The following is a 16,489-nucleotide window of genomic DNA, read 5'->3' on the forward strand; positions in this document are numbered from 1 at the left end:
TTGTGCATCAAATTAGTGTATCAAGACATGCTCTGCTAGTAAGTCTTAGTACATTAACAGTTCTAAACACAGACTGTAGTGCATTTGACTGAATTCCAGTCATTGTTCATATGCAGTTGGATATTGGTCAGTTAAAATGCCAAACTAGATTTTACTTTTAAAAAGCAGACTGTTCAAGTATTGCCTCTTATTTGTTGTCCTGTGTAAAAAAATAACAAGATAAAAACATGGAAGAAAACAAAAGCTGAAGTAAGAAAGATTCAAAACATTAAAGCAGATGTAACTTCAGGTTCTCCACTTGCCAAGTCACAGTTTAAAATCTGTCCTACACATCCCCAGTTTCCTTCCCCCAAAGTGTGCATCCTCAGAAAAGCACTGCTTTGCATGTACCCACTTGTATAGCATATATTTGGAGTGTTTCAAGACCCATAGAAGTCCATTAAATGATTTTTACTATCACTGGAAATAGATATGAGCCCTCCTGAAGGACTTCAGTGTAATGTTCCTCAGTATACCAGGGACCTTCTCTTAAAATTGAAGATTCAATTTAAGCACTTGACAAATGATCACAGTTGAGCCATAGACACAGCAACATTTTTGCTTGGCATGCTACAGCAGAAACTTTATTCAGTTCTTTTTGAAAATATTTGCAACTAAAATTTATTTTTGTAAACTCACAGAAATAAGCTTTAACATATAGGTTGTATACAACTCAAATACAGGTAATACTTTTACCAATAACTTACAAATACAAACTAATGATAAACTACAATTTCACAAAGAATTGTAAACATTTTGCACAATTGTCAGTCCTTTCTTTTAGGCAAAGTGCTCTTTTGATGACAAATAAATTAACACACACATAACTAGAGCAGACTACTTCCAGACAATACAAACAGGTGTTTAATAAGGCTTGTAAACAATGTAATAGTTACTTATGCAGAATCCATAAAAGTGTCTTGCAGGCTAAATAGACGTACATACCTGGGCAAAAATTTTCTTGAAAATGCTTGGCGTGTTAAATAAAAACTTAACATTAATATCTTTCCAATGATATTTTCAATACACTATGACTTAAGGTTACATCTTTAATAGTTTAGATCCCTGACGGAAAGGAATTAGGTGTGACTTAGTGGCAGTTGTGTCATTGAATGGGGTAGCAAAGGCTGAAGTCCAAGAGCTGTAGGTGAATGAGCTACAAAAACAGAAACATTTACCAGTCAACTTCATTGAAAGTAGCAAAAGATTAAAAGTCAGTAAATCCACTGGGTAGTAACAATTCATTGTCCCAACCCTGCAGCATGTTGTGTTTTTTCTAACCCAGCATCTGCATTCCTCCACCCACAGGCCACCCTTAACATCACTGCTGGAGGAAAACAAGCTCAGGCCACAAATGCGGCTCAGCCTGGTTCTCCCAAAACCTTCACAGTCCCTCCTAATCACAAATAGGAGCCAAAGTTGTTGACTTGCTGGGTCATAAGACAAACAAAAACTGAAACATTTTTGACCACCAGGCTCTCCCCCTCCCTCCCATTGTGTGTTACTCTTAAGCTCTCAGAAAATTTGCTGGATTGAGCATACTCACAAGTCCATGGGACAAAAGCCAGGGAGCAGGTGGCAAACAGTTTTCATTACAATTAAGTATTATTAAAATATGTGAAGTAGATGTTTAAATAGTATTTAATTTCTTATTCTTGTTTTAATAGTCTAGAAGAAGCACGAATAGTGGTCTTCATACTCAGATCTTCAGCCATGCTACTGCAGTGAAGGACTACTTCTTTCTTAATAAGGTGTAGATAGCAAATACAGTACTGATATATCCATTAGATTTCTTTAATCAGAACTTGGTGAACAGTTCTTGCTACAGCTGATAATGTTTTTATGAGGAGAAAAACAGCAAAGCTGTTATACCTACCATCCATGTAGCTGTGCAGAGCAGTGAGCATAGTCCCATCCTGGGGTACATATGCAGAGTATGCCATTTCTTCTAACATGGGTGGAGACAACCTGGAGGGCTGAACTGCTGTGACAGGAGCAGTAGATGAATGATTAGGACTAACATGTTTCTTATGGCGTGCTCTGCAATTCTGAAACCACACCTGAAAAAGAGGGAAACATACATCACATTGACAGATTGCATTCAACACTAGCACAAAAACAACCTTGGAGCTTATCTTAAGCTGAGTTTGCATAGTTAATTTGGCCTTTGATACGATGCTGACAGTCCAAATGGAGAAATACCTACACGTGTGGTCAAGTCAGGAATGCGTCTTCAGTACCCAGCAGCCCACCAAGGACAGGGACTGGCACAGTAAGGGGCTGGGATCTCCCAGGGCTGGTGTCCCCCCAGGCCAAGCAACATCACCTGCAGCCCCACTCTACTAGGACCACACCACCCAGCATATCCCAGACAGAGTCTTCTCCCTGCCTAGAACTACTGACAGCAAAGCATCTTTCACATACAATACCCACTTGGCCTTTCCACATGGAAAAGAACACAAGATTCCTTTTTTTTTTTTTTTTTTTTTAAGGATTGCAGCAGCCGGATTCCTCATTTCTATAAAAGCACTCTGTCAATCTTCCAGACTAGAATGAGCCAAGGCAGCTCAAAATTTATTTTTATTTATATTAACATATAAATATATTTTTTATTATATTTTTAAAATCACATTTACATATAAAAATGCATCCACGTGCTTGCTGAGACACATCTTTGAGCAAGGATTCCAAGTTTGTGCTTCAGTTTTTGTTGGAATAGGTATATATTTTAACTCTGCTCTCTAGAACAAATGACTAGATATACACTTGTCCTAATGTCATACCACAGATGCTTTCAAAAAGAGTGCGGGTCTTAAGAACAGACTACTACAGTCTAATATGTATTTGGAATAACTTAATGCCAATTTCTATACTGTTTAGGCTGAGAAGTTTCTTCTTAGAAGACTTAATCCCTCCACACAAAGTGCAAGAGGAATACAGCAAGTTTTCCACATTATGATGCTTGTTCTAGACCTATTCCTGACTAAGGATGTTGTTCAAAGTTAAAAGAGATTAGGACCTTTTTCCATGTTAGAATAACCTCAAAGAAAATTGCACTTGAGCATTTCCAATGGATGAGTACCAGACTGTGAGTCAAACTTCACACTGTTACCTGTATAACCCGCCTACTCAAGCCTGTTCTTTCTGCCAGTTTCTGAAGTGTTTGTGCATCTGGATTGTTGTCCTGAGCAAACTGTGCTTGCATAACCTGAAAAGGCAAGATATGAGATTGCAGGAGCATTTGTGTTGAAAGCCACATTAGACAGTCTTCTTAGACTAAGGTACTACTCCTTGCCTGTCTTCAGGATTTTTTTTTTTTTTTTTTGTGCTCACTAGTCTTTAGAGAGTAACCAATAAATTTAAAAAAAAATCCCAAAGCCAAAGTACAAGTCCATGCTATGCTTGAATGAGCTGTGACATTTACCAGAAATTAGAGAAATCCATCCTGCTTGGCAGTAGTAAAAACTGGAAGAAGTCCTCTGTAAGATTGCATTAAAAGAACTGTAGGAGAAAATTCACTGCAAAGCAACTCAAATATGCTCAACAAACACCTATAGCAGCAGACCACAGCATAAAAAGAGCATGATCCACCACTCTGAACTTGTCAATCACTATCAGCATCCTATGTTATATGGAGTAATTGATCTTCTGTGTTTCCTTTGCTTTTCACCAACCCCAGAAACAGAGGCTCCATTGTGGCTGACCTAACCATTCTGGTAGCTTGGTTACTCATCTTTTGACAGAAAATTGAAGTCATCACTTGTCTTAAGGATATAAATTACACCTTTTTTTTTGCTGAAGTAAATGTCAATTTGGCCTGCATCCTGAAGACTTTCATAGGTTTTAAGGATTTGCCCTGTTTATGAAAGTAGGGCTTCATGGATTTCTGCAGGGTATCTTTAGTAATTTCAAAGCATTATTTTGTTTTTTTTTGGATTTTGACCCATCAAATTTTGCTTGGCTTCATCTTTGAAGATTCAGACTACTACGTTCCACATTCAGAAACGCTTTGCTTTTGCAGTTTTTCATAGAATCACAGACTGGTTTGGGTTGGAAGGAACCTTAAGAGCTCACCTTGTTCTAACCCTATGCCATGGCAGGAACACCTCACACTGTCCCAGGCTGCTCCAGCCCCAATGTCCATCCTGGTCTTGGGCACTGCCAGGGATCCAGGGGCAGCCACAGCTGCTCTGAACACCTGTGCCAGGGCCTGCCCACCCTACCAGGGAACAATTCCTGCCCAATATCCCATCCAGCCCTGCCTTCTGGCAGTGGAAGTCATTCCTCCTTGTCCTGTCCCTCCAGGCCCTTGTCCAAACTGCCTCTCCAGCTCTCTTGGAGCCCTTTTAGGTCCTGGAAGGTGCTAAAGAACAAAACAATTAAAAAAGTGTGGACATTCTTTTCTACAAGTACTTTGTGAGGTAATTACGTGCTGCCACTCTGACAGTGCACTTATCCCACTGCTTCTCGTGTTGGAAGTAAGGTCTTATAGCAGCCGCGAGGGATAGGTGCAAAGGTGCAGCAAGCAGATAGAAAGTATCATTGAATAACAAGACGCCATAACACCTCAAACACTTGCTAAAATATGCTACAATCTACTTTAAAATGTTACAATCTACTTCAAACAGGAAAAGAAGGGACATGGGAGTTTCAATGACTGCAGCTGGGAAGAAGTCCTGAATACAGTTCTCATCTTAATGGCTGATCTTATCTCCCTTTCAGTTTCTGACGGGGGGGGGGGGGGGGGGAAGGGGGGGGTGGTTCCCTTTTGCTGAAGTTCAAGCTCAGTGTCTAGAGCCCTTGCCCTGTGCACCTGTTTAGATTATTGCTTATGTGCTTGTTTTGTGTTAACACCACTTCTTGGCTCCAGTCATGACTCTAATAGGAACCCAATCTTTGAACCGCTCCATGCCCGTTTTTATAGTACCATTTTAACACTTCACATGTTATTACACCTCAAGATTAGTTTCTCAACTGCTTTGACTATAAGAGGACAGGCCAACAAAACCCACATTTTGACCAGAAATTTAACAGACCTGTTAAACTGAAGGCAAGAATGTACAGCCAGGATTAGGTAGAAAGTCACAGCTTCCTTCTCACTACAGGTTAAGACCTCTAAATCTTGTCTCACGATCCCCTCTTTCACTGGGGGCAGGGGTCCTATCTTAGAGTTTTTCCCTAGAAAGCCAATTTAAGTGGTTATCTAGACTTTGAAATAGCTCTGGACTGTCTCAGTAGGAGTTAAACTCTTGTCAAGGCAACAAAAAGACAAGAAACCCGGAAAGCGGGGGAGATACTGGCACTACAACAATTCCAACTTCCATACTATTAGTGTCTTGAAGTCACACAGAGTATCTATCTTTAGTACAACTTTTCACATTACATAATCTAAAAAAGATTTTGTTTTTATTATGCTTAGTGGTGTAAATGCCTGATCAAATAGATTTCATCAATCAAAATAGAACCACCTCTTTTGTTTACACTCTTCAGAATTCCGACCTTCCTCCAGAGAAATAAAGAGCTTGAAGCGTATTATTTCATGTTAAACTTCCAGAAACATGCTGTGTCTTGATAGAAAAGCTTGAATGCTTTAAACTATTTAATAAACTTTCTCCCTGTATGCATAAAATTTTATATTGGTTCAGCATCCATACCCTGCATTACCCTGAGCTACACACTTTTTTAGCACATTCTCTACCTGGAGTTGATCTGCTGTGAAGCTGGTCCGAGCTCTTTTTGCTGGTTTTGGATGATTAACATCTTGTTCTGTTAGTAATGCTCCTTCCACACTAATCCCATTTCCTGAAACATTAAAAAGAAAACAACACTGCCTTCTAAACATTCACAATGATGTTTTAAGTCAGACTGTTCTCCAGCAATAATGAGCAGCAGTTGATCAACTGAATTTCAGCTTAAAAAAACCCAAATCTATTCAAAACTCCATTGATCTAGCATCATAAAACATTATGCCCGAAACAGTTCCCTTGCAAGTAAGGGAAGAAATAAATCTAACATGATATTTTATCAACAGGATATGCTGTTACTTTCTTTTCTTTAAGATACAAAACAAGTTCTGCAGACTAAAAAAACAACAACCAAATAAATAATCCCCAAAAACAAACAAACCAACCCCACCAACCTAATCCAAAGCAGCAAAACCAAAAATCCCCTGAATGTGAAATAATTTACCATTACTTTGACTCAAGTACCTGTACTTCCAGTCTTAGTAAAACCAGCCAATTATCTCCCAGTATGGAAAATGAAGTAAACCCCAATAATTTAATTAAATCTGAACCACAAACATAGATCTTAATGCAAGCAGCATGGTACCATTTTCAACTTCTCTTTTCAAATTGTCCAACATGCAGTCGTAATGGACTCTGCAAAGGACTTTCTCCTCGACCAAAGCAAACTCCTCTCCAGTGGAGAGCTGTCTCTTGCAGGAGAAGCACGCGAAGCAGGCCAGGTGGTACACGTTCCCTTTAGCCCGCCGCACCCAGTCGGTGGAGTGGATGTGCCGCCCGCAGCGGGAGCAGCGGGTGCCGTAGCGCCTGCAACGAGAACGGCAGCGGGGAGACTGAGACACCCACCCGGGCAAAGCCAAGCTCCGGCAGGATTAGAGCTGAGCGGGTTGTGGCAGCGCAGCTAGAGCCCACGGCATGACTGCATTGGCACTGCAAAAAAACCCAAACCAAACAAAAACAACAAAAAACCAAAAAATCCCCAATTACCCCAAAGAAAATCCCCAGCAATTTTCTATATAATACCTTAAGGCAAGACACTACTGAAATACAGAGGTTAGTATTTTCAGAAGGCAAAGAGCAAAACTGAAGCATTTTGACTGCTACATGAATTCATAGCTTCTCATCATTCCTTTTATAAAGATTTTTACTCTTAAAAGCTGAAAGATGGAAACAGCATACTGTTAAAAATTCTATTTTTCAAAAGCTGAAAGATGGAAATAGTGGACTGTTCAAAATTCTTCCAATTTTTAAAATGCATTTCACATTACTCTAGTGGTAGTCTGAACTAACATATTTAACTAGATTATCCCTTTACTAATCTTTCAGCATCTTCAGCAGACAGGGGAAAACCTGCATCTTCATAGTTATTTCCTCAATTCACATAACATTATGATTTTTAAATAAACTAAAAAGTCTGCATTATTACACTAGAAAATTTATATTTGAAGAGGAAAGTAGCCACCAAAATATGTTTATTATTTAGGTAAGAATTTGTCCCGAAGATCTTTGCAGACCAAAATTTTTTTCAAGTCCACAAAATTTAGTTTTTTTCAGAAGTTTACAGCATTCAGCTTGCCCCCTCCCACTCTGTGTCAAACTTGACTAGCTGGGTGCAATCTATTCACTGCACAGCTGAGAATCCCAGAAATAGTTTGGTCTAGCAATCAACTAGAGAAGTACTAGCAATTGCATCAAAATTAACAGCAGCAATTTTTGCTGCTTTCTGGATCAGGGACTTTGCATCCTGGATACTACATTGCCAACATAAATAATATTCTCTCCCTTGCAAGATTAGCCTATAATTTTGAAACCGTCACATTCTAAATCAAACTGATCTCAGAAAGGTATAACTGCTGAAAGCTTATTTTAAATATAATGAGATTTATTCTGGGTTGATTATGTAGCTCCTTGTGATGCCTTAAGCCCCACACCAGTGAAGCGCTACTCCAAACAGATAATTTCAATTTTACATTGCATTCTCACTCAGCATTATCCAAGGATGGTTCTTTACATGTACAATGGCTTTACAACCACACTGTGGTAGGGACTCTTGACATTTTTTCCCCTCGGTGCATGTAATGTAAATGATGGTATAAATACAGCAGCTATGTGCAACAGGGGAAGGGCAGGTTGGAGAGCAGCAGTCACATTACACATATATAGGGTTCTCCAAGTCTCTCCTCAAGAAAAGTCAGAGTTTAAACTGCCAAAAATAAACCTAGTAAATGAAAAAGAAAGAGCCTCAAGTGGATTTCAGTTGTGGCTGAAGTGAAAAGCAACAAGCAAGTATAAAAAGTTATCTGATAAATTACATTCTTGGATGATATACCTGAAATAATCAAGTTTGCAGAAGATATCTTTATCTTTGATGTAGCAGCTGGTGTGCCTTCCCAGGGATGTTCTGCAAACGCTGCATGAGAGGCAACGCACATGCCAGCAGAGGTCATTTACCTGCAAAAACCCAACAAAAAACCACCCCTCAATACCTGTACTACCAATATTGCATTTTATATATACAAATTTTTTTTCTTCAGAATTGATCAAAAGTTTTATGCACCGTGATTCACAGAAGAATTATCTTGAATGAAAGACATTTTCCCTACAGAATTACATGTATATTGAAGGTAAACTAGTTTGATTTGAGTCTTCAGAATAAACTTTCATGGGTTTGTAATTAAAAGCAGTAGAAGCAGAAGCAAGAGATACAAGTTCTATGCAGGTGTTTCATGCCCAGTTCTCTTCTCATAGCACTAGACTAAGAGAGCAAGTTTTGGCCTTTTGTGACCTTGGGAAGCAACTAACTTACACACTTCTATTTCCTAGTCTTCATAAATTCCTAACAAAAACCGAATGTTGTCAAGATTTTTCAAATTTTAAAACATGAGTATTGAAGGGGAAAATGGTCTGTCAAACAGAAACACACCATGAACCACTCCTCCATTTGTCACATTTCTGTTAAAGCAGAATTGGTGAATGGCATCTGAGTTTCAAAACAGCAGCAGGTGTTTTAATAGCAAGTTCAATATTTCTTTAATATGTCCATAGCAGAACTAAACATAGTAATGGAATGAGGTAGAAATCAGCATTTTTGAAAACATACATATAATTTTGGGGCATATAAAATAAATAAAATGAGAGCAATTATTTTCATTTCTGATTTCCTATAAAAGGAAGTATTAATTACACAGACATTGTGCATCACCTAAATTAATCATTTGATAACCAAATACTCCCAGTGACCACAAAAATTAAATAATAACCCTCCAGATAATCCTATACTGTATAGGAGGAATTCTGAAAACCAAAGAATGCTTAAGTTTAGATTTTTTTTTCCCACTGAGCCAATTTCTCATCAGCCCATATATTCCCTATGGAAAAGCAGATTTGAGGTAATCTGGAATATGCCTTTCATCAGAGCATGGCCAGACAAACCTCAGAGGAGGCAAGGCATGGACACCGACACCCACGCTGGGATCACCCATTTCAGTCATTCTTCAGGCTGTAATATTGCAGTTTGCCCAATGCTTTCCTAACCCTTATCCTTGTTGGCAGCCACCTTCCCACGTGCTGACAAGTTGACACCCCAATATACGAAGCTGTTGATAGTAGTTAATAGCTGTCACCAAACTCACCCTGCAGCCATCTGTCAGAAAGGCCGCAGAGTGGAGGGGCAGCGCTGAGCCAGACTGAGCCTGCCCTGCAGCCAGTGCTGCTGTGCCAAGGCTCCCTGGGCATCTCTAGGTCCGCACCAAGCCCCAGCACGCAGCTCTGCGCAACGTGAGCTGACATCCCAGCCACTCAGAGCCAGCTACCTCTTCTTCAGAGATCAATGCTCTTCTGAAGAACGGGACTCAGCAGCTTCCGTGGTTGTCCCATTTAATGTCATTTGTCCGTGTTCTTACTTGTCAATTGACAGGGATAAAGTTGAAAGGTGTGCTGCTGTTGTACAGTAGCATATCGGCATCGATTCCTCTCTGCTTATAAAAGAAGCAGTAACAGCTAATTTAAACTCAAGGCTAAATAATTTAGAAGTCTTTTGCTCCAAGTCCCGTTATCCTGTTCAGATAGGAGTCAGCAGTGATCAGTAAACTATACATGAGTTGCCAAAACGTCACGGGAGCTAACAGAACTGAAATCGAGTTCAAGTCAGTTTTGTTCCTTGTCCACCCGCCTGTTCTGTGCCAGCCCAGGCTACTGCAAGGGGGACGGGGTCATCCGAACCAGGGATGCGCGGCAGGTCCTGCGCCAGCCCCATTTTAAGGGAACACTAGCCCCTACAGGCAATTTCGTTAAACCTCCTCAGCTCAACCAAGATCTTAACCGGATGATTTATTAACACCACATATGTGCTTCCAGGGGTGTCACCCGCTATCACTTCGCAACTATACAACTTTGTTTAAAGTTGATGGAATCAACCGTCTTCTGCAGTGATCGTAATTCTCACATTTGAAAGGAAAGTCGGCAAAAATCTGACCTAGAATAATTTTAACGGCTATAATACAAAAGGCAAACAAACTTTCCCCTCACCCCTCCCCCCGCAATAACACTTCATGTTTAAAGCCACTTGGTTTTGTTTGTTTTTAAATTATCTTACTCGGTTCTGATTTCTAAGACAAGAGAACAGCTCTGCACGCACGCAGCTAGTTTTCTTCAAATACGTTAATCACCTTTTGCAGGAATAACTTATGCCATTTCTCAAGAGGCAATTTTGGCTTTGAGACTCACGACGTTCCCCCCAGACCTACTTCAGTAAAATGCTGGTCGCGCCGCCGCCGGGACCCCTCGTTCCATTCTCTTTCCCGCTTCTCCCGGTGCGTCAGGAGCACGCAGCTCAGCACGAACAGCGTCACCCGAAACACCGACAGCAGCTAGGGTCCCCTCTCTGGCCCCAACACCGCGAACAAGCACACTGGGACTCGGCACTCCCTTGTCCGTGGCAGCTCCGCGTTGTCCGGGGAGGGTTGAACCGTAGCGATAGGACGACCCGTAGGGCTGTACCCTCGGAGCCCACGGGGCCCGGTTCCCCGAAGCTCTCCGAACACTACCGGCGACCCGGGTAGGCTCTGCCTAAGCGGGCCGCCCCCCGGCTTCAGCGGCAGGGGAAGTCACCAGACGAAGTGGGCTCCGGCTCGGGCGCCCTTACCTTGAGCAGGTACTTGTCCACAATCTCCAGGCCGCAGCTGCTGCACACGCACTTGCCGGGGGCGCAGCCCGAGCCTGAGGCCATGGACCGCGGCGATGAGGAGGGCGACAGGGCAGCGGAGGAAGAGCAGGAGTCTTCGTCAGCTGCTGCGGGGCTGGCCTGCGGGAGCGCGGGGAGACTACGGTCAGCACCCCGCCACGCTCAGGAGCTCCGCGCCGGCCCGGTCTGGCCCACCGACGCCCGTGGGTCCCGCCAGCTCTCACCAGGACTCTGGTGGCGGCCGCGGTGTCCGCGAGACGCGGCGGGAGCGCCACGGCCGAGGCCACCAGACCCGCCGGGCTGCGCCAGGCGCCCGAGCCGCGCCGCCCCCCCGCCCGCGCACCTTCTCGGCCGGGCCCCCGAGCGCGGGCAAGTCCTTGTCCTCCAGCCTGCAGACGAACATCGTGTCACTCTTCCAATACATGGCCCTGCCCTACCACATACCAGCCCCCGGCGGGCGGCGAGCCGGCTCCGGGGACCCCGCGCCGGTCTCTGCTCTCAGCGCCTGCAGGAAAAAGTTTTGTTTTCAAGTGGGTGGACCTGCCCCGCTGGCCTCACCTCCTGCACAGAACCCGCCTTCCAGCGCGGCGGGGCCGTAATCTCCACTAGCGAGCCCGTGCGGATTTAGTGAGGGGAGGAGGAACGGAACCCCCCTAACATCAACAACAAGAAAAAACAACCCCCCTGAGAACCCCCTCACTTCTCTTAATCTTTTGCCACAGCTTCCCCCCACCACCCCAGTCTAAGCGCACGTTCCAGTTACATCTCCCTATCAGCGAAGAAAACAAACACGGAGGAAAGCAAGAGCCAGTGTGAGCTATTTTCCCACACACCTAAATCCCAAACCCCAAGCGAATCCGGTAGTTTAAACTCACAGCTCCTCCATCTGTCTCACTACCTCACCTCCTGCTTGCACCTCCCATAATAAAACCTTTCTCATTTGGCTAAAATAGAAGGACCTGAGCAGTAGAAGCACTCCTCCGGCTCCAAGCTCCCACAGCTGCTGCTGATTAACACCGGTGTCCCGGTGGCACCGCGAACAGAGGGTGCGGAGGCCGACTGGCCCTCACTACCTGCAGAACCAGACGTCATCTCTCCTTAGAGAGGTTGTGGGTTACGGGCACCCTTTCTCCACGATCACAAGTTTTGTCCGCAGAGTTCCCTCACACCAAGAACCATCGGGGTGCTCTCGGAATATTAGAGGAGAATAAAGCAGTAGCTTGTCCTTTGCAGGTGAGATAAATAACCGTGTATTTGCTTCTAGCCACATGTTTAACCAGTCAGCTGCTTTTAATTAAACTCGTTGTTTAGTTTCCATATTTCCCCTCACCTCTGTGGTTCAGCCTCGCCTCACCACGGATGCAGGACGTACTGTTGAGCCTCAGTAAAGTGACCTGAGAGAATTGCCCCTACTTTTATAAACATGATGGATTTGATAAAAGGGAATTCTGCGTTTGAGGAGCTGTGTGGAGGGATAAGCCCCGTACTGTTCTCCCTCTAAAAAAGATGATCGTTGTTTCAAATTCTGGGACCCGATCTTGCGGAACCGTAACTCGGCTGTGCCGAATCCCGGTACAGCCGGGACGTCCCATCAATTATTCGTTCGTCCAGCGGTTTTAATCGATCTAACCGTGGGCAGAATCTCGTTGACATCCAGTTCGCTGTCCCTGACACCACTGCCTCAGCGAGGCAAGCAGGGCTTTGGGGTTTGCGATGGCCGTGACGTGGCTCGGCGCAGCGCGACTGACGCCCGGCCCGGCGTCCAGAGCACCGGGCGCAGGCAGGGACCACGGACAATGCCGGCCCCTGGCCCAGCCCTGACCAACACCTGTGCTGACCCGGAGTCGGCTTTCTGGCGTCTCCCCCGAGGACCCGGGGTGTGCTCGCTCAAACACCGACCCAAATGCAGCCCCCGATCCAGCCCGAGCACCCGCCCCGCAGGCGACGGGCTGCGGCCCCACAGAGCGTCCGGTAACAGCACCTCGCGCTCTAGAGGCCCCTGCAGCAGGGTCCCCCTTGGGCTCTGCTCCCTGTCCGCAGCAGTGCAGGTCGGGGTGCCAGCGGCCGAGTGCTCGGGCGGCCCCGCGGGTCGCGGCGGGGTGGAGCGGAGCGTTCGGCTCGGAGCAGGACCAGCGCGGATCCTGCCGAGCCCCCATCCTGCCCCCCACGCGGATCTCCCCATCCGTGACCGACAGAAGCACGACAGCACAACTGTTGTCTGTCTCAGGTAGCACGACAGAAAATGAGCACCTGGCGGGGGGCTCCGAGGGCTGCGTTGCGGCGGGGCCAGGCCACCGTGATGAGAGCCCGTGGTGAGCTCGGGCGCGGCGGATCGGGCACGGCCGGGAGCAGTGTCAGGGCTGTTGATCGTCTTTGCTTTTCCTGCGCCTTCAACGAGATAATTAATGTGGTTGGTGCGCGCTCCGAGAAGGGCTGCAGGTTAGATTTCTATGGAACAAGCCCCTTCCTATGCGCCTTTTCTCTCTGGAAATACAGCGGTAGGAGTCAACAAAGTCAGTCTGCGCGTTGTTTCCCGCAGCGATCGGCGATTACAAGCAGCGGTAATTCATACTGCGATGTTCGGAGGAAAACCAGCGTGAGAGAGATCTCCATGTTTCGTACCGTGTCCGGAGCCGGCTCCGCCAGGTGACGAGCGGGCGCGGCTGCACTGGCCGCCCGGGCTCTCCGCCCGCCCCGAGGCTTCGGGGCAGCTCCGCGCAGCGCGAGGGTCTCAGCAGAGGCGGGGCAGGGGACGCGCTGCGGGGTGCGGTGCTTGGCGGGGCTCACCCAGGGCCCTCTACGATGGCTGCGCGGAGTCGCAGACTGGGTCGGCCAGCCCGGGGCGCGGGAGGTTCGGGGAGTCAGGAGGAAAACACGCCCAGAGAACAGTCCGTCAGCAGATCTGGGCTATTGTTATGGCCGGAGTGGCTTCTCAAGAGGTGAGCGGTTTTGCCGAGCTAATTGGAACGAGGCGTTATTTCTGAGAAGCGGTCAGAAACGCGATAACGTGTACGGGGAGGACGTGGGAAGTATATGGGCTTGGTTATCCGGGGTACACTTTGGGCCGTGCACCTTTATCACTCATCTCTCCGAAGTCCAGTCTAAACTTCATAGCTTAAATTACACGCCCTCGGTATTTTAGTGAATATTTCCTGTATCGTTTTCTGAAGAGATGGAAACGGGCAGACCCGCAGGCTCTAGAGAATTCCCGACTATTGCGCACCCTGGTCTTTCACTACCATCTCTGTGCACATCGGAGGATGTGTCCCCCTTTGGGGCGCCGGGTAGGACCCCTCGGCGGGTCGTCGCGGGCTCGGCAGAGACGGGAGGGAAGGGGAAACTGCCGGCGGTGGGCAGGGTGGCCCTGGTCTGATCCTGCTGAGGCTGAGAGTGGAGAAGAGCGAGGGACTCCAGCGGAACCCTCCGACGGGGTCTGTATCTGGTTCTGCTTCCCCTCTCTCAGGAGTTATACCAGGTCCTTTGTAAGTGGTTGCGCTGACCACATAGCACATAGGAAAGATCTCTTAAATATTTGACGATACGCTACAGCACGAAGAAAATACTGAACGCGGAGAATTAGGGCTGTTTTAACGAGAGGTGTTGGCACATGGACTCCTTCATCAGAGACTGCACCGTGCTGCAAGTGCATGCAGCTGGGTGCTTCTCCCTGGAGTCTTCTTCAGCGACATCGGTTCTCCCGTTAAAACAAGTTCTGTAAGAAATTAATACCGCCACTGTGGTCAGCTTACAAAAAACGGGCACCGAGGCCAGGGCCACGGTAAACCGGGTGCCCAGCCCCGGCCGGTCCCGCTGGGCATGGCGCTGTCGGTGCCCGAGCCATGCATCCCAGCGCCCGCCCGGCGGGTCCCTCCGCGCTGCCGGCGGGACGGGCGCGTCGCAGGACTGGGGGGACCGTGGGGAAGCACCGTTCTCTGAGCGGAGCGCCGCCCCATGTCCCCCCAGAAGCTGCTGGCAGGAGAACTCGGAGAGGCGGGACGGCTCAGAGAGGGAAGCCCGAAACCCTCGGGACAAGACTCTTCCCCGGAAGCTCCCCTCTGTTGTCTCAAACATCTCTTTGCACTACTTGGGTGTTTGTACACCTGCAAGTATCCAGAGGTTTTTCATCTGTAGATCACCGTGTCTTGGGCTGTGGAGCCTCTGTGGGCTGTGGAAGAAAGAACCGAGCCAGCGCCCTCAGGCTTGCTCTGTGAGTTTGCACTCCCACTGATCCCAGCCAGTGGTAAAAGATGCAGGGTTTGGACTAGCCCTGAATAATTGACTCTGGGCTGATTTAACGGGAAGGAAACGAACCCAGTCTCTTACCAGTCACTCGTTTACCAAATCAATACAATGCACTTTCCTTGGGTCGGGCTGTCTGTCTCCGGTTTGCGGGTCTAGGATCTTTCAGGGCTGCAGACAGTAGCTTTTGTTCACGGCTCTTCTAGCCTAGAGTTCTCTGTTGCTTAGTCGTGAGTGGCAAGATCAAGAAAAGGAAACTGTATTCCTGAGTCTGGGGTTCCCCTACCAAGACCAAGAACATGATGCAATTTCCAAATTTTTTTAAAACTTTTTTTTTTCCTTCCCTTCAAGAGGGGTCTGGGGCAGGGAGACAGATAGCAAGAAAGGAATCAGTGAGATGCAGCCCTGCATGTTTTTAGAGCGCTGGCCCTTGACTGCGACCAGAAGTGCAGGGAGTAGTTTCAACATACCAGTGTGGATCTTCTTTTATTTCAACTCTTGGTCGCTGCACTCTGGACATACTATCTGGATGAAAGCCATGCCTGTTCAAATCAAGTGTTGCATCCCTGCATTCCTGAAATCGCGGTGAACACTTGATGTACAAGTTGACTTTTTAAGCCTCTATGCTAATTGTGTCATGCTGTCACTCAGGGAAAGTGCTGGGGACAGAGGAAATTAGGCCAGCGATCAGATTATGAAAAAGCATTTTGCCCCTAACATAATGGAAGGCAAAGACAAACTGGAAACCATGGCGGGTTGTTTATATATACACAGGCACAACATTGTAAGGACGTCCGGGTATCGGTGAGGGCCCGAAAGACATCGGGTGTGCCTGCCTTATTCCTTTCGCTTCTGTTCATGCGATGAATAATCACTCTCTGGAGGAGACCCGGGCCGCCAGGAGGGATAGCCCGTGCGAGGGAGGCCGGGGCCCGGGCGCCGCAGTAGGCTCGGAAGGTTTTCGGCTCCTTCGGCTGTCCTCCGTACGGAAGGCCCTCCCCGGACGGCCTTTGGGAAACACCCGAGGGGTGCGGCAGTAGGAGAGCTTCCCTAGGAGTTATCTCTGCTCCTCGCAGGCTGTCCAGCTGTTCCGAGGGTCCCTCCGCCGGAGCCGCACCCGGCTGGGGTCAGTGCCACCCGTCTGCCCGTTCTGCAGCTTGACCCGCAGGACACCGCGCGGCCCGGGGAAGGGGGGGAGGCTGCTCCGGGGCCGGCGCAGGTGTTGTGGAAGCCCTGTACTCTCCCAGCCTCCCTGCGGAACCCTTTCCCGGTGGGTCCGGAGTCG

At 47.0% G+C, this 16,489-nt stretch overlaps 1 protein-coding gene and 1 long non-coding RNA gene across 7 annotated transcripts in view; one reads left to right on the forward strand and one right to left on the reverse strand.

The window, feature by feature from the left end:
- Positions 1 to 594: 594 nt before the first annotated feature.
- Positions 595 to 13,399, reverse strand: LHX8 (LIM homeobox 8). 6 transcript variants are annotated; one of them, XM_085586064.1, is made up of 9 exons: positions 13,216 to 13,355; positions 11,410 to 11,470; positions 10,927 to 11,085; positions 8,113 to 8,234; positions 6,370 to 6,590; positions 5,738 to 5,841; positions 3,152 to 3,247; positions 1,916 to 2,099; positions 595 to 1,195 (listed from the first exon to the last, which is right to left on the reverse strand). In XM_085586064.1, the coding sequence occupies exons 3-9, from the start codon at positions 11,008 to 11,010 to the stop codon at positions 1,119 to 1,121; spliced, it is 888 nt and encodes a 295-aa protein (XP_085442190.1). In that variant the 5' UTR covers positions 11,011 to 11,085; positions 11,410 to 11,470; positions 13,216 to 13,355; the 3' UTR covers positions 595 to 1,118. The 6 variants fall into 6 exon arrangements, with proteins under 6 accessions (XP_085442190.1, XP_085442188.1, XP_085442189.1 ...); XM_085586062.1 differs by having other exon boundaries at positions 11,309 to 11,470; XM_085586063.1 differs by lacking the exon at positions 13,216 to 13,355 and adding an exon at positions 11,925 to 11,964 and having other exon boundaries at positions 11,309 to 11,470.
- A 351-nt stretch (positions 13,400 to 13,750) lies between these two features.
- LOC146766713 (uncharacterized) overlaps positions 13,751 to 16,489 on the forward strand; it is a 45,766-nt gene continuing 43,027 nt past the window's right edge. The window contains exon 1 of the long non-coding RNA XR_014956976.1: positions 13,751 to 13,904. This is a non-coding gene — a long non-coding RNA (uncharacterized LOC146766713). The remainder of the gene's footprint in view (positions 13,905 to 16,489) is intronic.

The sequence above is a fragment of the Lonchura striata genome, chromosome 8, assembly GCF_050655825.1.
Source record: "Lonchura striata isolate lonStrDom1 chromosome 8, ASM5065582v1, whole genome shotgun sequence".
Lineage (NCBI taxonomy): Eukaryota > Metazoa > Chordata > Aves > Passeriformes > Estrildidae > Lonchura > Lonchura striata.

What these genes read in the sequence shown, in the direction of transcription:
- LHX8 (XM_085586062.1), bottom strand. Translation starts at nt 11,389, where the DNA reads ATGTATTGGAAGAGTGACACGATGTTCGTCTGCAGGCTGGAGGACAAG. An exon ending in TCGGGGGCCCGGCCGAGAAG is followed by an intron (nt 11,086 to 11,308) that starts GTGCGCGGGCGG and finishes GCGCTCCCGCAG; the next exon opens with GCCAGCCCCGCAGCAGCTGA. An exon ending in TCACAGCAGATCAACTCCAG is followed by an intron (nt 3,248 to 5,737) that starts GTAGAGAATGTG and finishes TTGCCTTTTCAG; the next exon opens with GTTATGCAAGCACAGTTTGC.